Source organism: Acipenser ruthenus, chromosome 1, assembly GCF_902713425.1.
Source record: "Acipenser ruthenus chromosome 1, fAciRut3.2 maternal haplotype, whole genome shotgun sequence".
Taxonomy (NCBI): Eukaryota; Metazoa; Chordata; class Actinopteri; order Acipenseriformes; family Acipenseridae; genus Acipenser; species Acipenser ruthenus.
In genome coordinates, this window is record NC_081189.1 from 111,286,956 (window position 1) to 111,310,998 (window position 24,043).

The 24,043-nt window shown below is 38.6% G+C and overlaps 1 protein-coding gene across 2 annotated transcripts in view; it reads right to left on the reverse strand.

Moving 5' to 3' along the window:
• Window positions 1–207: 207 nt before the first annotated feature.
• npm1b (nucleophosmin 1b) overlaps window positions 208–24,043 on the reverse strand; it is a 41,150-nt gene continuing 17,314 nt past the window's right edge. For both annotated transcript variants that reach the window (XM_059034059.1, XM_034918268.2), the window contains exons 8-11: window positions 17,636–17,737; window positions 3,909–3,998; window positions 3,237–3,311; window positions 208–1,882 (exon numbers count right to left, since the gene is read on the reverse strand). In XM_059034059.1, coding sequence (XP_058890042.1) covers window positions 1,829–1,882; window positions 3,237–3,311; window positions 3,909–3,998; window positions 17,636–17,737 — 321 coding nt within the window. In that variant the 3' untranslated portion in view covers window positions 208–1,828. The remainder of the gene's footprint in view (window positions 1,883–3,236; window positions 3,312–3,908; window positions 3,999–17,635; window positions 17,738–24,043) is intronic.

Sequence of the window (24,043 nt, forward strand, 5' to 3'; positions counted from 1 at the left end):
AACATCATGTCTTCCTTTGTGTTTTGTATTAGCTCATAAAAGCCCACAACTGAAGCTGGGATGTTAACAGATTAAATGTTTTCCAAGTGCTAAATGTTTAGAATTGTTCCTAAACTTAACCAAAAAATAAATAAATAAATGTCAATTATAGATGTCACTCCTAAAAACATGTGAAAGGTAAGTTATTAAAATAAGGACAGCACAACCTTTGACATTTTGTTTCTTTTAGTTTACAAGAAAAAAATAAAAATAAACACATGATCAGTTTTGAATGGTTCATCAATTGAAAAACAGTTGCAAAAGTAAAGTTAAGGAGTACAGTAGTTTGGAATATTTTGATTACTTTTTTTTTGTAACATTCAGACAAAACGGTTGAGTAAACATGAACAGTATCAATGCTAAGGTTTCGTTTCTGCTTACCATTTAGGAAAAAGCGAACACTAAGTTTCCATTGTCCAGTTTTACCATGTTCAACTCTAGATCCTTTTTTATCGAATAGACCAGTCTGTTTGTTTTCATTACCCAATGGCAGCTGAACGGGAACAATCTTCCTCCCCACTTTATCACTCGGTGAGTCAAACAGGTATGCTCCTGCTATTACATGCAGCAGTAAGGGTTTACGAATCACAAATATTACATTTCAGTAATAGCCAAAAAAAAAAGGTGCTTTGATTTTAAAGAAGAGTAAATAAATAAAATGAAACTATGTTTGTCACTTAAAAGAATAAGTCACCCTATTTTTTTCAGCATGCCTTTATAATTTAATAAAAAAAAAAAAACCCTTTACAAGGTTCTTAGCAGTTAGTAAAACCATGCAATATACTTCTGCAAGACATTACTGTTACTACTGCATGATATAATGCTAAATGACTGGGCTTTGTTAGTGGATTAGCCATATGTAATTATGTACTGCTTAATACATTCACATTTTTACAAAACCATAAACAAATACAATAAAATAAAAAGGGAAACAAATACATACCCAAGAATTGTTCTTAACAGCAATGTAGCACAACATACAAACTACAATCACCTTTTACAGTTTCCGAGTTTTAGCCCAGTGAATAGGATACAAAAATATCTTCTATTTTCTCCTGCTCTGTGGTGAAGCTGCCATGAATGTACAATATGAGCCGTTAGAATAGTTTGTGACATGTAGGATGCTCTGCCAAAACAAAATAAACTTGCAGCAAACAAAATGCAAAATCCAAGCCAGCACAGTGGCCAAATACATTAAAGTGGTTTTCTTTATTCACTTGTTAAGTAGGGCACCAAGTCCGAAAAAAAAGAACCATACTATACACTCGGCCCACAGCACCTGCTTATCCGTCAGGGCTCAATCCTGGCTTGAAGAACAACACTCAGCAAAACAAATGGGATTAGGATATCCAAATCTGTTTTAAGAGTCGTGGGCAAAAGTGACATTAAGAAATAAGAATTTGTCCCGGGTGGGGCGGGTCCTATTCACTATCATGACCAAATGGCAACAACTAGAAAGGTGGGTGGGTAAAAATTCATGTTGTATATTCCTGTGAGACCATGTATGTAAATCACATTTTCCATTCATATCAATTTTTCTGTAGAATTAATTCTATATGTATGTATGTACATATGTATGCGTGAATAGTGAATACTACACATCTATATAACTTGTTTATGCACACCCTCGTTAAAATGACCACAAGTATTACTGTTGTGCACGGTCACTTTCAATTCCTTTGAGGAAACATACAGTTATGCATGTCTACGAGGGCATATAATGACAACTCATTAAAAAAGTCAAATAAAAACATAAACAAAACAATTCTTGTTACAGAAAACAAGATAATTATTTCTTCTCCGCTTTCAATTTTTGCAGATGGTTCCAGAGTTCTTCTACTACCTAGGAGGAAAGTTAGAGAAGTATTACCAACAGAGCACAGATCTGTGATGCCATGACGTTGCTTTGTACATAATGTTTTTTTCTTCCTAATTTAACAAGTCAGTCCTGTTGTCTGTGCCTATTTAGCTAGCGATGGGCCAGTGGAAATGGGGGGATAAGATGCAAATTGGTTACACTCCAAGTCTGACAACTGCTGAGAATTAGTTTCACAGAATATTTCCATCCAGCAGTGTGGAGTAGTGGTTAGGCTTCTGGACTCTTGACCGGAAGATCTTGGGTTCAATCCCAGGTGGGGGACAATGCTGCTGTACCCTTGAACAAGGTACTTTACCTAGACTGCTCCAGTAAAAACCCAACTGTATAAATGGGGAATTGTATGTAAAAATAAAGTGTAAAAAACAATGTAGTTGTATGTAAAAAATAATGTGATACCTTGTAACAATTGTAAGTCGCCCTGGATAAGGGTGTCAGCTAAGAAATAAATAATAATAATAATAATAATAATAATAATAATAATAATAATTGTGGGACAGACTGGTTTTGTCAGTTTCTACTGGAGGTGTCTTGGATACCCCAAACACCTCATGACTGATGCTGTATTGCCAAGTAATAAAAATCAGGCATTTCAATTACTTGATTTTACAATTAAAGATGGCACTTATATTGTTCTGAGCACATTATGCATTTGGAGCTTTACATATTTAAAGTTACAGGATAAGGAAGACAGCAGCTTGATACATCTTTATAGTCACTCCATCTCAAGTGAGACAACAAGCATTAGAACATGTCACACTGCAACAATTGGGTGCTGTCAGTTCAGTAATGTTTGGATGTTAATAATACTGGACTATATACATTGACTCTACTCCAGGGGTGGCTAACCCTGGTCCTGAAGAGACACAATCCTGCAGGTTTTCTGGGTATCTTTAAATCATTAATGGCTAAAGACCTGGAAAAATGTTAGTGCTAACTATTTAAGAAAACAATTGTTTCAATTAAGTAATTGAGAACTCTGGGGGAACGGACATAAATCAGAACCTGTACCTCTCCAGGACCAGGCTTGGCCACCCCTGCTCCAGATCAAAAGAACTGCAGTAGACAGATTTACATGGACCATCAGGGCACTATGTAAAATATGTGTATATTTGAAAAGGTTACATTACTGCAAATATGGAAGCCATATTAGGTCAGAGATCAAGTTCAGGGCAAATACATACAGATGTCTGTAATATGAATTTAAAAAGCATATGTGATCTTAAAATAAGATCTTGTCACTGAGATATGCTTCTGGCTATCAAATATGATCAAACGCTAAATTATCACTGTTGCCTGGCATTTTTTCAAAAACACTTACCTTCTGATCTACAATCTTGTATGTGTATTTTGCAAAGTTTGCAAATTTCATCTGTGATTTTGGTAGGGCATGTCCCTGTTTGGAAAAACACAAACGTAAACAAGCAGCAATTTTTTTTTTTTAGACTTTCTAAAATACTTACTTTTATTGTTTTTAAAAGCCAACATGGATGCAATTTACAGAATAAAAAAGCTTAATAAATGATTATTCATGATAAACTGTAAATATACACAAGTCAGAACACCCTTTAAAAACAAACAGTACAGTAATTTTGTGTTTCTTTTATCATGTAGCAGATGAGATAATGTTTACCAAAAGATGAGACCACAAAAGGTGGGCGTTTTCATCCTCACAGCTGTCTCAGTGTACAACCACTGTTGTGTGGGGCTTTATTTTTGAATGAAGGCTGCTCTTTTTAGATCATGAACAGGTCAGAACTGTACCTTAACTGTAGTTAACACAGAAGACCAGATGGCACTACAACAACAACAACATTTAGATAATAAAATACATTATTGTACTTTCGTTTTACAGGCAGTGGCTCATTACCATGTCTGGAATGTATACTCTGTTTTTTGGTTGTAAGAATATGAAAATAAAAAATGTATGCATAGGGGGAATAAATAAATACATAATTCAACAAACAAATAAATACATATATTTAGTATTTACCTTGCTAACCATGGTTTTTAGTTTGTCCTTGACTTCATTCACACTGAGGCTCGTAGTTGCTCCAGACTTTTCTTTTTTCTCACATGGAGTCTAAAAAAAACAAAACAAGAGAGTAAATATGGTCAGGGCACTGGGAGTCCACTGGCCCACATGAAGCAGCGCCAGGATTATCCATCAGCTCTATGAACATGAAACATCCCATTGAAGGGATATATAGCAGTTCATTGTCCCCAAGACCAGGTTTTCATCTACACAGGGCTGGAAGCTTTAATGTTTTTTCGCCTTGAGGTCAGTCTTATTTTAGCTGCATGACATGAGTCTAGACCGGTAACAACTAAATGAGGATGAAAGTGCCTATTAGCCGTAAATGAAACCGCTGCAATTTTTATTCTCGAGATACACTGCTTGCAAATATGAGACTTCACTCCAGATACTGTCAACCTCTCACTCTTTAATTTAGTTTATTCAGTTTGATGCATTTCCAACAACATGGTGGTACAGGGTTTGGCAGCTCAAAGTCTGTGCACATGACATCCCACAGCAAAAAGTCCCCTAGACAAATGAGAAAATCCAGGTGTTGAAAATACTTCTGAGTAATGTGCTGTATGTATTGATAACGTTAGGTTATTGCAATGACCCTGGTTCCCTGAAATAGAAATGTAACTATTACCAAATGGAATATAATCTCTGATAGCCTGAATCACCTGAGCACTTACGTCAAAGCTGTTCCTTTAAGAGCCCCGTATGCGTCAGACGTCATCTCCACCCCCAGGAGATAAATATGAGTGACGCATAAGTAGGGATCTACCTAAATCGCGATTTCGCGGAAATCGTGAAATTGAGGTGTCACCGCGAAATTCACCTCTTAGGGGCCAATGCATGCAAACAAGTACGGAGAGGGAAAAAAAAGAAACCTTGTTTAAATGAACTACTGCACACCGTATCAACTACGTAGCAAACTACGGATCTTCCTTCTGTAGATAACTCTTTTTTATTCCTTCACCGTCCTGTGTACATTGCACTTAAACAAAAAACAAACAAACAAAAAACGTCCACAAATAACATTTACACAAAAAAAATCTCCAAAGCGGTTAACGTTCTTGTTTACAATTCAAATGACAGTTTTAATCAGCCTATCAGTGCGTCTTTACTGCTTTTATGTGATCTGTACTGTGCAGTAGGGGGTGGGACAAAGTTGGTGCTGTTTTGATTTAGGTTGCTAAAATCTAGTTTTCAGCATTGGAGGTAAAATAGCAGAAATGTACGACAAAAAAAGCAAAGTATATTTCGGCTGATGATCGTTTCAAGATATTTCCCAAAGAAACTGTACATGCAGACTGAGGTAATTGTTTTGCATATCTTAATGTGTCTTTGGAGAAAATACGATCAATCGCAATTTAGCTTCAGAATCACACATTAAACAAAAGGCTACTACAGAGGCTGCTGAACAGAACGTAAAATAAACAGCTTTCAGAAAACAAACTGGAAAGTCAGCCCAGACAAAAAGTATTCCTGTATGCAAGTTAAATCAGTACTAAAATGATCCACCACAGTCACCTCGCTTTAACCTGCTGCTTACTTTTTCGAGGTTGGAATTGTAGACCTGAATAGCCACGTTCTCTATGTTTTGACTCTGTACTGATACAATAAATTATTGGATGGGACAAATAATATGACAACTAACGTGCTGCATAAATTGCCTTTATTAAAAGTATGCCAGATGCCCTTGTGTAACCGAGTTTTGGGGCTGTTTCTAATCGATTTCCACATCTGTATAACTTGGCAAAGCTTTGCCTTAACTTCCAACCAATTCAGTGGATGCAGAACGTGCAGTCTCAATGTATGGGCAAGTCAACTGCAGGGGGATGCTGCATGCTTGCCTTTAACAAATGACAGCACTCTGTTTTAGTAAGGAAGCAAGTACCACTATTTTTAGGCTTTACAGTGCTCTGAAATACTGTCAACTTAGGTTTATTTAATGTTTAAACAGGTCCGTGAAATGTCCGCGGAATCCTAATTTTATTCTGCAACATACCCATGAAAAATACGTAAATTTACTGCGATTGAAGTAGACCCCTACGCATAAGGCTCAGCGACATTTTATTTCCAGGCCTGCTGTACTGGAGTGAACACAGCGACCTTGAAGGTTAATGGTTACATTTCTATTCCAGGGAACCAGGGTTATGATAATAGCCTAACGTTCCCTTTCAAGTATTATTATTATTATTATTATTATTATTATTATTATTATTTATTTATTAGCAGACGCCCTTATCCAAGGCGACTTGCAATTCTTACAAGATATCACATTATTTTTACATACAATTACCCATTTTATACAGTTTTTTTTTTTTTTTTAACTAGAGCAATCTAGGTAAAGTAACCACTACTCCACACTGCTGTTACATGAAATGTAACCATTACTTAATGGGACAGAATACCCAAGCTGTCGCAAGTGAAGGACTTGCAGCACCGGCAGATGTACTAAAAAGGAAGATAACTGCCCTTAGCATTCTGGCTGAGAACCGATGAGGATCCATGGCATATAGCCACAGTACAGTGAGGCAGGACCCTCATGCAGTGTATATGCTGCAAGGTTGTGTGACTAACTACACCAGGATTTAAAGTGGAAAAATAATTTTTAAAAAAAAATGTGTTAACGAGAAGAATGAGTGGCTGCTCTTAACACTCTGGTTCCAAAACCAGGGTTCGGCTGATCTATGACATTCAGGTCAGTAGAACCTGTTAATAGTATGAGGCGTGGCCCATACTGCAATGTTGCAAATGTCTGCGACAGATGCGCCCTGGAATAACACCCAAGAGGTTGCAAGGCCTCTTGTGGAGTGACCAGTGACCTTTTCTGATTGGGACAGGTTGGCTAGATCGCATGAAATCCTTACCGTGTCTGCAATCCACCTTGACAGCTGCTGTTTAGACAGGGCTTGTCCGTGGAACTTAGACCTGAAGCAAATAAACAATTGCTCTGATTGCCACCAACTCTGGATGCGGTCAACATAATACACCAGTGTCCTAACCGGACAGAGCGTATGGAACTTTCTCTCCCTGTCAGACTGGAAAGGAGGTGGATGGAAGGCCCCCAATTCCACTGACTGGTTGATATGGAAAGCAGAAATGCTTTTAGAGAGAAGAGCAGGATTAGTGTGGCAAGTAACCTTAGTTCTAGCCTCTGCAAAAAACAAACAGGATTTCGCTGTTGAGAATACTTGGGAGAGCGTAGAGCAGAGTCCTGGGCCATCTGTGGGCCAGCACATCTATGCTTAGCGGGTGACCGCTCTGCACTAGGGAATACCAGTGGGGACAATGGGTGAACTGAGTCGCAAAGAGATCTATCTCTGCACACCCGAATCACAGCCTCTGGGTGAAGTCGCCATTCCGAACTGTGGGGGCCCCCTCTGGAAAGGAGGTCTGCCGCCCAGTTCCTCACCCCTGGCAAGTGCACTGCTTTTACTGAAAGCAAGTGCTTGTGAGCCAATAGCAAAAGCTCCCGGGCAACACGATTGAGACCGAGAGACCGGAGACCCCCCCTGGTGGTTGACGTAAGCCACCACTGTGATGTTGTCTGTACTGATCAATGTCTCCCTTATACCTTATAACCAAGATTCGATTGCCAAAACGACCTGGATTAAAAACAAATAAAGAATTGTTTGGACCGTGAACATTGTTGTTTGTCATCTGTTTAAGCATTGCATCACTTCTAAACCTGTGTATTGCAAACCACTTTGCCACACCCTCCCATGGGGGTTCCCACACTCCCTGTACCCCCAAGCCACTGCAGTGCCCCAACCTAGGTTGGAAGCAACAGTAGTCACCACTTCTCTCTGTGTGACACAGCCAAGACCTGTGCCCAAGCACAGATGAGCTGGTTGTTTCCACCACGAGAAAGCCTGCATACAGCGACAAGATACTGCGAGTATGCGGTGGCGGTCTAAAGACAGGGTGCCGGACCCTGTGGTTGAACCAGACTTGGATGCTGCTGCCATCAAGCCCAGAAGTCTCTGGATGGTCAGTACCTTCACCGCTGCATTAAGCTGCCACTTCCAGTCATCACAAACACTAAATACATATATATAGAAAACTAAAGAATTTTTTTTTTTAGTTGGTGCTTTAAATGGCTATAATATTTTTTTTTTTTTTTACCCGTTTACAAATTGACATGTTCATCAGAGATCAAAGAGAATCAAATTAGAGGACACAGCCTTGCACACGTCCGCCAAAACATATGGCTTTGGCCGAATGCCAAACAGGCCAGTTTTGTGCCTTTTTCCAAAAGAGCCTCTTTTTTCTGCAAAAGGACAGCTGTGTACCTGAAACAGCTGACAGACAGATACTGCAAGTAGTGATTATAGATATGAAGGGCCTGACATTCACTGGCACGCTATCATTTAATACCATGACCATTTCAGAATCCATTACATTCTCAAGCCATATCCGTGCCATAATATCAGTGGAAAATGCATCCTCACCCTGAAAACATGTGTGCCCCAAATCACCTTAGATATCTGGGGATCCCCATTTTTGTCATCTGGATCACTCGCACAGAGACATGGGTGAGGGTCATGTGTACTGGTTAACTTAGAAGCAGACCTCAGGAGGGGCAGGGAAAAAAATGCAATTATAAAGCAATGCGATCATTTCCAGGTAATTTGAAATCGGTCAGGACAACTCATCTTTCAAAGACTACTATTTTGCTCCATTTAATATATAGTCTAACCCGACATCAAACAAGAAGATAACAGCAATTTCAAAGTCGGCATGGAGGTGGGGGTGGGTGCAGTCGGATAAGGTTTTGCGCTCCCTGAGCTCTGATCTCCTGTAGCTGAACTAACCCTGCAGTTAAACTGCAGCATACTTATTACAGAATTACCAAATCTGAAGATTGGCCAGAGGATTAAAACAGAAAACAATTATCGTCCAACTTGTTTTGCACAGTCTAGCTATTCCCAATTACATGTTGCTAAAAGCAGGAATTTGTCTAGCATGGTTTAAACTGTAATGATGGCTACCTGTTGAGGTATTTGAAGCTAGTTAAACTTGCTGCTTTATCACTATAAAGAAAAGGGGCTTTGCCGAATGCATCACAGTTTAAAGAGGTTCTGTAAACCAAAGGTCACAGGTTTGAATCTTGCCTGGGGATAGAATAACCAGGACGAACTCTACCCAGTATTGTAAGTGAAGGACTTGTGTTATCATCACAGGAAAGCAATATTGTTGCACAGTTTGTCCAAATTAAAGTGTTAAAAGAAGGCAGAGGATAGGACTGGCATTAAACTATGGAGATTGGCCCTGAAAGCTATGGTACTAGTTTGAAAGTAAATGTATAAATTCGCGTTACCAAGTTTTCATTCATTTGTATGCAGCGGGCTTAGAATGACAGGCGGTGGCACTGTAACAGGGCATTGTATCTTTAGTTCCCTCAGGTACCCACTTTACTTGAGCCAAGTTCAGTGGGGGAGGTGTCTATCTTCATTAGAAGTTCATGAGGATTCTAGATATTACAGTACTTTTGTCTTAAATTACGTATACAGCAGTTCAATGTATTTACCTTTTTTTTTTTTTTTTAATATACAACGCGGCCAAATTGTGCAAAAATGAATTTTGTAGGGTTTTTTTCCGGCATTCCTTCCAGGGCCATTCTGCACTGCTTAATGCGAGTATTGTTAAAGATTCTTAAACATTTTGTTTATGTACACCTAAACAATAAGCTTTTTGTTGGTTAAAATGGTCACGTGAATAGAATTCATATTTATTATTATTTTGATTAGTTTAATTATACATTTTTAGTTCACCTGCAAAACCCATGAACTTGTACTTAGCATTACTGTAAGAATGTATAAACACAACTTGCGCTGGACTCTCATATATTCCTCTACATTTTTATTTTCTTGGCCAAATAAAAGCTGATACGACTACTAATACAGTCAATATAACAAAAACGTAGCGTCATTCTGCACAATGTATAATTCATACAATGCCAATACCCAAACAGTAGCATCATTGTGCAGTGTGGCGCCATGGGGTGGCAGACCATCTTCAGCTACAGTGTCTCCCAGATCCTCTTTGTGGAGGCAAGCATGGCAATGTTTTTTGCAATGGATGATTCACTCAATGAGTGATAATTTGCTGCTTGTATTTTTTGGGGGTAATTACTAGACATACAAGTTTTACATTCTTGTGTCTGGTTCTCCTTTGGAAGAGGTCTCTTCAGCTTTGTGAATGTTGAAAGATTCAATGATATTGAAAAGCAAGGTATTAATCAGTGTATCCTAACCCAAGTGTATCCTTATCCAGCAGCTACGGAACCTGTAATTGTAATGTCTACCGTGTATAAACAATTCAAATATCATATTCCAAACTACATTCAATACAATTCCTGGCTCTACATTAGGTCTCGAATTGGAATAAACCCTTTTCGTATGTTTAGAGTTTTACATCAGGAAGAACCGCCTCTCCAAGTGGGAAAAAGCACAATTATTTATTTAGTATCAGAATCGGGATAAATACAACGGAGGAGCCTGCCCATGTGACCTCGGTACACTTCTATTCTGGTACACTTTTCATACGGACACTCATCCTATAATTACAACTGTGGAGGGGGCTGCATGATAAAGACATGCTTACTTTAAAATCATGAAGTCCCTGTGACAGAGCACAGGCTCTGCACATGGAGGTGCACGGGTGTGGGTGTGTGAGTGAGTGAGTGTTTGGTGGCCATCTTGGTGAAGGGACAGTCTGGAACCAAGATGGCCACTGTTTACACAGCCACATGGTTTTGAGTGTTTGCTGGTGAGTGTGGATGAGTGTTGGACAGAGAAAGAGAGAGGTACAAAGGTGGCACAGCGATAGCTATAGCTTGGGTGCTATTTTGTTTATTTTGAAGAGTTTGTTTTGTGGCTAGGGTTTTGTTTAAACCTTTGTTTTGTTCCTGTGTCCTCATATCCCCAAATATCTGATATCTTTATAAAGATGTCATGGATAACGAATGTACTACAGTATAGTATGCGTGTTATACTTGTTTTCCAACATTCTCCTTATTGAAAATGTTTCCGTGATCACATAAAAAAAAGATGTTTATGATGCTGCTGTAAACCACATTTGACATTAAAACATGAAACATAAGGCGGTGTTTTAGAACAGTATGTTATGCGAACCAGACGTTTAGTTAGGGTGTTTGGGAGTAGCCTAATGTCAATGAGTCTGGGAAATGTTTCAGTACTTGCATCACTTGCAAATGTTATTGCTGGAACATGTAAATGATCTCTTTCAGTGTACAGAAGGTTTGGAATTTAAAAAAAGTGTAAGCAGATTATTTTTTTTATTTTTTTTTTAAACTCATCTCATTTATTGTGTGTGTGTTTTATAGCACTGGTACATGCTCTGAATCACATCCACGACGACGTCACTATCAGCATCATTAAAAGTACTGAAGATGTCCATGACCTACATGTTTCCGACCCCACCAGCTAAGGGTGGGGACATCTTGAACAAAGGCACTCATTGGCTATACAGCTCTCAAGACGTATATATAACTGTGCACATTTGGAAGAATGGACAAAGCGGTTTATCTATATATCTGTATCTATACATCTTGCCACTGTGTAGGCGACTGATTTACAGTTGACAGATCTAAATACTTAAAGTATATTAAACACAAAAAAATAAGTTTTGCTTGATGGTAAGAGCTGACAATTCCCCCAAAAATGGTCAGGTAAGGCCACCACTGCACCCTTATCTGACCAGTGTTCAGACAAGGCTTTCCAGCACACACTGCTTAACTGGTACAGTAGGTGGATTCACTTCAGACAACTTGTGTAGTCACCAGTGGGCAGGTGAGGTCAGGTCTAAAACCAGAACAACCATGGTTGATTTCATGATGTCATAGAATTATATGTGACTTGGAATAGCTAATTAGAATAGTTGGAATATTAACACATGAGGAGTGAGACAAGTTATTTATTGTGTACTTTTCCAAGTATACACAGATTTACAACTGTCAACCATTTCAGCTTTTCTCTCTTTTTTATTTTGGTTTTGTTTATGAAGGACATAAAAACATGTGTTTGATATGCTAGAAAACAAATCTGATGTATGCGTGGCATAGTAATGTATGAAACCCCTAAAGGTACATGGTGTAAAAATTAAAATGGGAGGGTACTTTGTAGGGCAGACGACTTACTCTACTATCTCGTGCTGATGAGATAGTAAGTCGTGTGCATGAGACAGTAGCCTCCCTTTTTAATTTACACCATGTCCCTTTAGGGGTTCCGTAGTAATGAGATCATTGAAAGGAGATAAATAATATGTTACACAAGCATTTTCCAACCAATCAACCCATGAACTTTATAGATCTTTCTTATCCATTTATGATAGTGACTCTTCTAAACTTCTAAAGGATATCTATTAGGCTGTTTCAGAGAACTTTTGAATCCTCAGCAACCCACTGGTGACTACACATGTTGTGTGAAGTGAACCCACCTGCTGTACCAGTGAAGCAGTGTGTGCTGGAAAGCCTTGTCAGAACTTGGGTCAGGTAAGGGTGCAGTGGAGGCCTCACATGACAATTTCCTTTCTTTTTCGGAATTGTCAGCTCTTACCATCAAGTAAAACTTATTATTTTTTTTTTGTTTAATATCCATTCTTTTTTAAAACATGTTATTTTTATGCAATGGAAAGTAGATCCCTCCATTTAGATTGTAGATCCATAGACTTCTCATACATAAAACAAGCTATTATTATTAGGCTATTACATTTAACAATTTTTTAAAACATGAATACTTTAGTTACGTTTATATTAGGCTAGCTATCTGTGATTATTAATAACATTAATATATTCATAAATGTCTTTATATTTATACCTTTAAAAATGTAAATTTCATTCAAATGGCATCATTAGGAAGAGAACGGCACATTTCCACACTATCGATTCAACCATTTTATTGCTTAGTATAAGCAAGATAATAGCCTAATAATAGCCTAATAATCATAAACAACAGGACCTCCCTGATACTTGTAACTCTGTTAACTAGGGATTTCAACAAGTAAACAAAACGCTGCGGTAAATCACAAATAAAAATTAATAAATAAATAGAAAAACGCTTTATTCCCCCCCCCCCCCCCCCAAAATACAGCTCCCCTCGTGTATTCACAGCTATACTGTATGTATCGTGCGTCAGTTCACACAGGAGGGTTCTGAACATAAATGATCAGTCAGATGCTGCAAATCCATAATTGTTTGTGATCAATTTATTACGTAATTGTTGTGTTCAGAAACAAACCCTCAAACATTTGGTAATATTCATTCTTATGCACATTATATTGTTTTGTAATACGTTATCGTACACAATATATTAGTATTAACAATATAGATATTTTATGCTTATGTGTTAAAGTGTATATAATGCATATAAACTAAATATATATTGACAAATATCTCGGCTGTTAATGTTTTAAAAAGTGGTACAATTTCATTCGATGCAACATCAATTTCTGGAGTCCCCTTTGGAGTCAGCGCTGTCAATCATAGTAGTGTATCCGGGGTTTAGCTTCACAGACTGAGTTAAGGTCGGAAACGTTACATTTTTTTTAAAATAAGTCGTAAAAAAATGAAATGGATAGTCACGATCCACAAGACATAAGTGACCTAAGGAATTCAAATTAAATTACCCACAGAGAATTACTAAACTGATGAATACCCACTAACTTACTATTGGTGGCGGAGCCCGACTGCACATGCATAACTTATCAGTTAGCAAAAAATAAACTGCACGTGTGAAGAATAATTTAAAATAGCTCGCTAAATACATTATACATTTGTTCAGTTCCAAAAAAGGCACTCCTAGCCAATGAGTACTAGCCACCTGCCAGATATGGTGCTTATTAAACACGCAGCCGTTTTTGAGTTATTTTAGCGCAAAAAAAAACATCTGACTAATTTGTCAAAATTAAATTCTTCGAGATTTTGTAACTTATAAACTACAGCACGGATTTTCACAAGACTTGGACAAAAAGAAATCTCCGTCACACAGACACGGAGCATATGAAATGCCGTCTCGATCCCTTTTGAAACGACCGAGAAAACATACGCCTCAAAATCGAGTTTCAACAAGGCTCTGCCAGCCGCTCCTACCTACCTCCCTAAAAAATGAAATTAGGGCCCAACCTGGAGTTTTCCATACTTTTAAGGACACAAAGATAAATGGCATGCTTGTTGTAATGTATATTAACATGTTTGCATCATAGTCTGTTGTTGCTATGATTCAAAGATTTTATTCTCAACATGTTTTTGCAGCAAGCGAGTGACTTGAACTTTTTACATATAGTGCAGTGATGGGAGCGTTTACTTATAAAAGATAACATGGGTGACAAACCAGATCTCTGGGATATGAATGAATACTGACTTTTGAAACTTGTGTGTCACGTTACATACAGTCAAACCTCTCTTTATGAACATCACTGGAGAAGAATCTTCTGTCTATAGTGACCACACTGAAAAACAACAGCATTTCATTTATAAAGTGCCATTTAAGACCACGTCCTACCTAAGCGGTGAACAAACTGTAACAGTAGTTTAACATCAGAATTATTATTATTATTCAGCTATTTCAAAATCCACACAGCACTGGGGCTAGCTACGTGCAAACGAGAAGGACAACTCTGTTTGCATGAACAAGGGTGGAACGTCATTTCAAAGACAAGGGTTTAGGTAGGAGAATGTCCTTTCACCCATTGTATGCATATCGAAACTTATAAGGTGGAAAAAACTGCATCCTGCGAGTGATGTGGTTATAAGTTCTGGTCTTACTAAATACTCATTTGCATTTTGAACATATGGATGGATGAATGCCTGTATATATTTCCTCGACGATCACTGGCATATAAAGTTTGACGGTACTTTTATCATTTTTTTTTTTTTATCCGAGTTACTGTATTTAGCATGCTTTCCATTATCCTGTGTTTGTCTCCTGACATTTAATTTATTGGATGATGCGTCCCAATGCACCTGGAAATTCTATATTGGCAGAGGAATCATGTTTTGGCTGAGGGATTTCACTGTGCTTGTACTTGTTTAATGGCTGCAGAGGTTACGTCATTATTCAGTTTTAAAAACATCACAATTTATTTTAAGGACATGCACTATAGTCTTAAGCGGTTCTGTTACTTCATAAATGTAAGTTCACTAACAGGATAGATACATAGTTAAAATGTATGTTAAGTAAACAAATGTAATGGAAAGAAACAGATTTTTACACTATAATTACACCAGTAATTCCTCACCGCCTACAATGTAACTATAGAACAACCCGTGGTCATACACTGTAATTAATGCTACTTCAGAGGAACACCTCTAAAATGCTGAATGAAATCTTTGTAAATAGAAACACATGTTAGACAAGAGCTGGCATTGGGGTCCAAGACTTTTTTTCCTTGATGAAGGTCAAATTGTTGCTGCATGCCCAATACCCCCTAGGCCATGCAGTGTATTTCTTTACCAGAAATACTACCACAGCAGCATGTTGGGCCAATCCATGGAAACTGTAGGTATGTTTCAACGAGAATTCATTCAAGTTATTGACACTCTGCAAATAAATCAATACAAATTTACCCTTAATGTTTGTTTCGTGTCAAATTCCAGTTCGCAAGGAAGAAACGGTACCTAAATCGTATTGTTTTAAGTCTATTTTAATCTTGGTATCCACTCCACATCAACACGGTTTTATGAAGCAGCTACACGTTTCTGAACTGTAATATAGGAAACTTGCTTTATTTCTTTAAATCTCATGAACTGAAATATATCGCTATACAATGAATGATAACACCGTGTAACAATTTTTTTTTTTTTTTTGTTCCTGGGTAGTAAGAGTTATTTCCTAATTCCTTATGCCTCAAAAGAATAGAAAATGGCTATTATTCCCCACAAACTTTGCTTTTGTGACCAGGACAGTGATCCAAAAAGACCTCAATGACTTGATTAGAGATATTGGTCTCACCAAGTCCAATGCCGAGCTTTTGACGTCTAGGCTCAAGCAGTGGAACTTGTTGGATGAAAGTGTGCAAGTCGTAGATCAGAGGAAGCGTCACCAACCTTTTTCCAGCTTCTTCACCCGTCAAGATGGGCTCTGCTTCTGCCACAATGTGACCAGTCTGTTCGAGGCAATCGGAATCGCCTGTAACCAGAATGAGTGGCGCCTCTTCATTGACAGCTCATCCAGGAGCCTCAAAGCCGTGCTGCTCCATAATGGTAACAAGTACCCGTCTCTTCCCCTGACTCACTCGGTGCACCTCAAAGAGGATTACAACAGCATCAAGACCTTGCTGGACGCCTTGAAGTATGAGGAGTACGGCTGGGAGGTCATAGGAGACTTCAAAATGGTGGCATTCCTGCTGGGTCTCCAAGGCGGTTTTACCAAGTTTCCCTGCTATCTTTGCCTTTGGGACAGCAGGGACACCAAGGCGCACTACCACAGGCAGGACTGGCCACAGCGGACCGAGTTCTCTGTGGGGAGGAACAACGTCAAGTGGGAGCCACTGGTGGACCCCCGGAAGGTGCTGATGCCACCACTGCACATCAAATTGGGCCTTATGAAACAATTTGTCAGAGCTCTAGATAAGGAGTCGGCAGCCTTCAAGTACCTTCAAGACTTCTTCCCTAAGCTGTCTGAGGCAAAGGTCAAAGCCGGTGTCTTCATCGGACCACAGATAAAGAAGATCCTGGAGTGCAATGAATTCCCCAAGAAGCTCACTAGTAAGGATAAAGTGGCTTGGAACAGCTTTGTCGCAGTGGTTCGGGGCTTCCTGGGCAATCACAAGGCCGAAAACTATGTGGAGCTGGTTGAGACTCTGGTGAAGAACTACGGCACAATGGGCTGTAGGATGTCCCTCAAAGTCCATATCCTTGATGCTCATCTTGATAAATTCAAGGAGAACATGGGAGCGTACTCAGAAGAGCAAGGCGAGCACTCCCACCAGGATATACTGGACTTTGAACGCCGCTACCAAGGACAATATAACGAGAACATGATGGGAGACTACATTTGGGGGCTGATTCGTGAAAGTGATTTACAGTATAATCGTAAATCTCGAAAAACTACTCACTTCTAAATCTTTTGTAGTCATTTTTGTATTACTTTAGTATAAATACATGTTAATTTGGATTCATATGTTGTTTTTTTCTGACTTTATGTGAACGAAAATTCGCCCGTTTTCTCATTGGAAATAGGTACATTTCAAAATATCACTGTCCTGGTCACAAAAGCAAAGTTTGTGGGGAATAATAGCCATTTTCTATACTTTTGAGGCATAAGCAATTAGGAAATAACACTTACTACCCAGGAACAAAAATTGTGTTACATAGTGTAATACAAAAAGGGAGAATTTTGATGTATTATCTATTTAATGGTAGGCCCAAGATTTTTGTGGCAACAGGTCTGGTCTATCATTGATACGCAGAAGTTTCATCATCAGAAAAGTCTTGGCCTTGTCAGTAGTCTGATAACTGACGACTTAACTTTACATTTTCACTGAATCTTCTCCTGTCAGTCTTTCTGAAGGGCTCAGCTGTGCCGAGAATGCATTCTTCAAATCGGCAACTAACATGTGAATCATTCGCAAAAACTAACATGTGGTGGTGTCACCCCCGAGGCAGTGCGCCCTGCGGAACCTGTGCAGGTTTGCTGGAGCTGCTAGTGCAGGGGAGCGAAGCGCTCCATTACCTTGGGCTGAGGCTTGACTGCAGGAGATCCTGTTTTCCCAGGCGCGCAGTTTTGTTTTGACACAGATTTTGGCTCAGATTTTTTCTTCCCCGGAGTCTCATTCTGGAAGAATAAATAAATAAATAAATAAATAAATAAATAAATAGACATTCAAAACATAAATGTATAAATAAACAATCAAAGTGAAATTACTTCACTTTCTTCCATACTTTCTAAAGGCCAGGTGCTTGCTTTGACAGCTCTAATCTGGGACTTATTTTTATTTCCCTTAAAAATCTTGAGTTTCAGCTGGGGGTTTAGTCCTTCATCTACAGGGCTGTGCAGATTTATTGATTCGCACAGTGAACCATGATAGTTTTCTTAATGATACGATTATTGATACAGGTGACCTGTATTGTGTCTGTATTGAAAATCCAAGAATAAAATGTATTACTAACTTTTCAATCCCTGTGTAAAGCATGTTTTTGTCACGCCCGCTGGAAGCGAGCCAGAGAGCTAAGTGCAGGTGTGTTATTATTGATCATCACATTTAACAACGGAAGGCAACACAACAAAATTTGATCTGTGCCTTCATGTATAAAATCCAGTTTTCCTCGCATCAAGGACTTGCCTTAAGTTGCTGCTAATAGTCATGTTACTAAGAGTCTAAACAAGGAGGCACAAATCAAGTACCGGTACTCAGGGAATACAAACAAAACTAATTTTAAACACCACCATCAGACCGACAATACACTAGTTTAGCACAGGGTTCGTACACTTATGCAAGAACTTAGGGCAAGTGTTGCATATATTTTTGTCTGGCACCACGGGCATTGGACAGCATTGGCTTTGTTATCAATACTTTAAGTACACCACCAACAGCATCACACACCATTCTTTGTGCCACAACCGACTCTTCCTTCATGTTTTCAACAATGAGCTGGTTGTTGATAGAGAAGCCCAGTTCCCCCTTTCCTGTCCAAGTGAAAACAATCTAAAACATCTTGATGACTGTCCAAACCTTCTCAAACTCACTTTTTCCATTCTTACGATAAGCAAGGAAGACATCAAGCCTCTCCGTGTAAATGTTAAACTCCTGAACATTGACAGTTGATGGCTAACAATTTCATTGAGAAAAGCTTGGTTCTGCCATTGACTACAGTCACAGTCCCTTTCACTTACTTGTTTAAGATCAGCCAGTTTATGCCAGACTCTCTTGAAGTTTGCTATGCAATCCTCTTTGTCACTGGCCATAGCAGTGGGGTCAAAGCAAGAGAGGTTTCGTGCCATCACATACTTTAAAGGACATTAGTCCAAAAGCTTTGAGGTAGCGGTTACTAGGCACTTCTTGCATTCCATGTGAAATTCTAGCACCTTTTTCTCTGATATTTTCTTCAAAGCTACCATTTCCTTCAACTGCTTTGAGGCTGAAAAGCCAACATCTACTTTTTCATATGTGTGATGTAACCTCATCCAAGATTTCTATTTTCATGAAACGACTCAGCAAACCACGAACAAGCTTTTCAGGATCCTGATGAAGGAAACCATTGGCTTGTCAGTTTGACATCGCAGAAGAAATTGGTTAAACTTGCGGGCCGTTGATTAAAAAATAATAACTTTGCTGACATGACATCTGAGCATCCTTGCTTCATGGTTGCAAATGACTTGCATTGTGGCACATTGTACTTTTCAGGTTCTTTCTGCACTGTTTCAGTATATTTCTTGATGTCGGCAAATACTAACATATCAAAAGCCACTTTTTCATTCTCAATCCAGTGATGGGCACAGAAATTTAATGGAAATATGTTACTACCAGTAATTGCAACAAAATCCTCACATCTAGCAGGGGTATTCTCAAAAAGATGATACATGGCATACAGAAAGGATTTGACATCCCAAGACTCAAACCCTGCTTTGAAGGCATTGTGGACAATATGCACTTCAGAAACCAGTTTGCTACAAAATGACCAGTTCACATTTGGGGCATCCACTGATAACTGAATAATTTTTGAGAGATTCAAGTTAGTACAATTTTTCTAAAAATTCTGAGACCATCACATTGGCATATGCATGTCCCATAAATGCACTTGTAAAATACCGTGTCATGACTTGCTTGGTATAGTCATCATAAAACCTGACATGCAGATGCATTTGCTTGTTGTAGGTATGTATACTGGTTCAGGCTTTCATCAAAAAGTATCACATATTTTCTAAGTCCACATACTCGATTCACTAACTGGTGCTTAAGGTAAGGCACAAGCCCATGAACTACAATATAGACACACTTTTTCTCCCCGCATGTGAAGGCCTCCCTGCATGTAATTTGCGTCTCTACACTTAAACTATCAAATGGAAAAATAAATGTGTAATTTTTATGTCTCGCACTTAATTTACAGTATCATATGACCCACGTATTGTATTGTGAAGACAATGCCTATGCGCAGCCCTATTCGTCTACCAATCCGCAGGTCACAGTGACCGAAGACAAAATGTTAACCCTTTGCGGTCCTATGTTGGACCAGGTCCGACTTTACAATTATTGCTTTCCTGTCCAACATCATCAAAAAGACGTCAAGCACAGGTCTCTAATCGTTTTTTCTCCGGAAAATGCAGAGAAAAGCTTTCAATGGCCGAGTGAGCTGGAAAAAAACAAATAAAACGAAGGCGGATCTGAGCAATACACATAGTCCCTTCACCACAGACATAACACAGACATAAACAAACAAGATAGCTGCTTCCGCATCCAGCGCTCAAAGAATATCGGAGACATTTGTCAAGCTTTTGGAGATGCTATAGTAATAATGACTTGGATCGCATTATTGAGGAGTCTGGTGATATAACGAGTGATCAGGAGATGATTATCAGTATGCACGACTACGAAGAGATATGCGATATATATATAGTATTCACCACTTACACCATCCAGGGTTATTTCGGGCAGCTGTTTATCCGGCTAATAGAGTTTGCCATTTGCCATTCCCATTGGCTTCAATAACAAAGGCATTGTTTATACTGTGTTAAACACACCATATATTTTGGGCAAACTCAGCAGTTTGGATCTCGTTATGTGCCATTCACATAGATTTAAATAACAAACGTACTGTTTATTGCTGTAGGAATCGCTCTTACTAATCCACAAATCAGATGTTTTCACCTCGTTACCTTGCCATTCACATATTTCAATAAAAAAGGCAACACTTTACTGTAGTAAGCTTGAGGCAATCAGCTGTTTGCATCTAGTTACTGAGCGATTACCCCTATACTGTACCTTGGCTATTTAATCCCTGTATGCAATGTCAGGTTTATAGTTTGAAAAAACAGCACTGACTGCAACAGCAAGCAAGCATGGCTAGAAAGAGAAAAGCGATGAGCATCAGCACGAAAATTCAGTGTAAATAAAATGTCTCCGTTAGATGCTGTGTGCTTGCTAAATTATACTTGAACTCTGTCAGTCTGCAAACAATGCACCGTTCCTTCAAAAAAGCTGGATTTTTTGTAGGCGAGAAGGGTAGTGCAGACGAAAATACAACCAAAACTTAAACTCTGACTGTTACCTTAGCGACCTGGACGCTCTGCCTGAAACAGACACTGTTGATGTAAGCGCAAGTGCTGTGCTTGTAACACTGCGGTGTGCTATGGAGCAGCATCTGGATATAAAGCCGAATTGGGATTTTTTTAGAAAAAGCCATCCATACTTGCAAAATAAGACCGTCCAGATATCACAGAGTTCTTCACTGGAAACAATTTGCAGCCTACCTGTCCTGTACATTTCTGCACTTGCATTACTTTTTTGCACTTACTTTTTATTACATTCATAGGTTTTAATACATTTTTTATTAGTGTAATGAGTGTCTTAAAGATTTAACCACATATACACTTGTTTGTTTTGATTACTGTACTGGTGATTGGGGGACATTTTGAATGTCAAATTATTGTGTGGGAAATACCGTCCATCGCTTACTGCGGGTGAATCACGTTAACACAAACACGCCCATTCTAAGTGATGGCGTCGGTATAGATATATTTTTAAACCATCCAATTAATTCTGAAGCATCTGATACATTTCGGAATTCAAAAAGTTTTCTTTACGTCATTTTTTTGCAAATACACACATTGCTCAACTCATTTAAGAACATAAGAACATAAAGTTTACAAACGAGAGGAGGCCATTCTGCCCATCTTGCTCGTTTGGTTGTTAGCAGCTTATTGATCCCAGAATCAATGAGCTTCACCAACATTACTGAGGAGTTGGTTCCACCCTCACAATTCTCTGTGTAGAAAAGTGCCTCCTATTTTCTGTTCTGAATGCCCCTTTATCGAATCTCCATTTATGACCTCTGTTCCTTGTTTCTTTTTTCAGGTCAAAGAAGTCCCCTGGGTTGACATTGTCTATACCTTTTAGGATTTTGAATGCTTGAATCAGATCACCGCGTAGTCTTCTTTGTTCAAGACTGAATAGATTCAATTCTTTTAGCCTGTCTGCATACAACATGCCTTTTAAACCCGGGATAATTGTGGTTGCTCTTCTTTGCACTCTTTCTAGAGCTTTCAACTACTAACCCAAACTCTTCAGACATTTAAATTATTAATTAAAAAAATAAAATAAAAATAAAACCTTATTCACTTAACTATGAAATCCAATCACCGGTAAAACAAATCAAAGCTTCCTTCAGACAATGCATGCTAGCCTCGGGTCTCCAGCCACCCCACTTGTAGACTGAGCCCGCGGCCTCCAGCCCAAAGGCACCTCAGCAATCCACGAAGCCGACTATCTCAAATTTACTCAGTGCACCAGAACAGGGAGGAATCCAGGGAGAATAATACAAAAAAATTAAATGGGAAAACTGTACACAATAAATCACATAATGACACAAATGCTCAGCTGCTATTCGCCCCCCCCCCCCACCCCACCCCACCCCACCCCACCCCCGAGCTAAAATCAATGATAAATATCAGCTATGTGCATTGGCCAGCTTTGATCTTTGCTTGGCATGATTTCAACTTGGATCGAATCTGTAAGTCACACACACACCATACGAACACAAACACACACACACAGTCTCTACTGTTTAGCACAAAGGCCAGGTGCAATGACAGACTGAGTGGCAGGGGAGGGAGGAGAGGGAGAAGGAGAATTCAAAGTACCTGCCTCACATTCTTCATGAGAGGAACGTGTATGAGCTCTGGGAGCATATTTCTGGCACAGAGAGCAGCTCATGAATAACCAAACTTGCGGGGAGATTACAGAGCAGAAATCCGATCATTATACTCCATACCCTGTGTTTTAGCAGCACCAAAACCAGATGGGGTGTGAAAGAAAAAGATTAAGAGATTCAACGAGCCCTGCTTTTTAAAAGCGCTTGAAAATGTATACTATAAAAACACAGCAGACGGTAAATAAAAATTGTCTTCACCCAGTGTTTAATCCAGACTTTCTTAAATGGCATAATCAAGATCTAAAACTTAATGTGAAGTCCTTTTGTCTGTATAGTATGAAAATACCTTCCAAGTAATTATTATGAATTAATAATAATAATAATAATAATAATAATAATAATAATAATAATAATAATATTATTATGCTAAAATGGGATGCATTAGATCTTAAGAAGGACTTTGAAAATTCTTACAGCATTGTTACGACAAACAGAAAATCGTTGTCAATAAGGATACAGCTGCTACAATATAATGCATAGGCGGGCGATTATAAAACAGCTATGATAATGTTTGGATACAGTAAAGGAGAAACGTCACTCATTTTGCTGCTTGGTGTAGAATACACAGTATCCCCCTCACCCCCCCAGTAGTTCAGCACTTCATCCATAGCGTGTCTGTTCCTTGTGACCTAAAGTTTGTGGTTTTAGAAAAAATAAAATTAGATAATGTACAGTATAGAAGAATAAAAGAAAATAAATGGATAAAGAGACTAGATGACATGATGCCTGAAGGTTTAAATAGAAAGGAACAGCAGATTGTTACGTCATTAGCTACATTGGTTTGTATATAATGTCCGTGCTGACATCTTTTGAAAACAAGCCGACAGCCCCATAAGCATTGTACTTTTTAACTATCAGACAAACTATTTACAGAATACAGTACTTAAAAACTGGTGCTATAACCATGATTCATTTATTATTAATTGTGTTTTAATTAAATTATACCAAATTACATTTTTATTTAAAATGAAGGGAACACACTGTGTTGCCCAAACGCTTATAATGAAAACAGGTATTATGTTTTCCCTTCATTGTAAATAAAAATGTGATTTGGTACAATTTAATTAAAGCGCTATTATATCTGCCTATTTTTGTAGTATAAAATCCATCAAGTAATATGTTGATTAAGTGATTGAAACCGTTCCTAGGAATCGTGCAGTGGAGGGGAATGTGTTTTGTGTAAAGTACTATATTGGCCTACATACAATTTCTA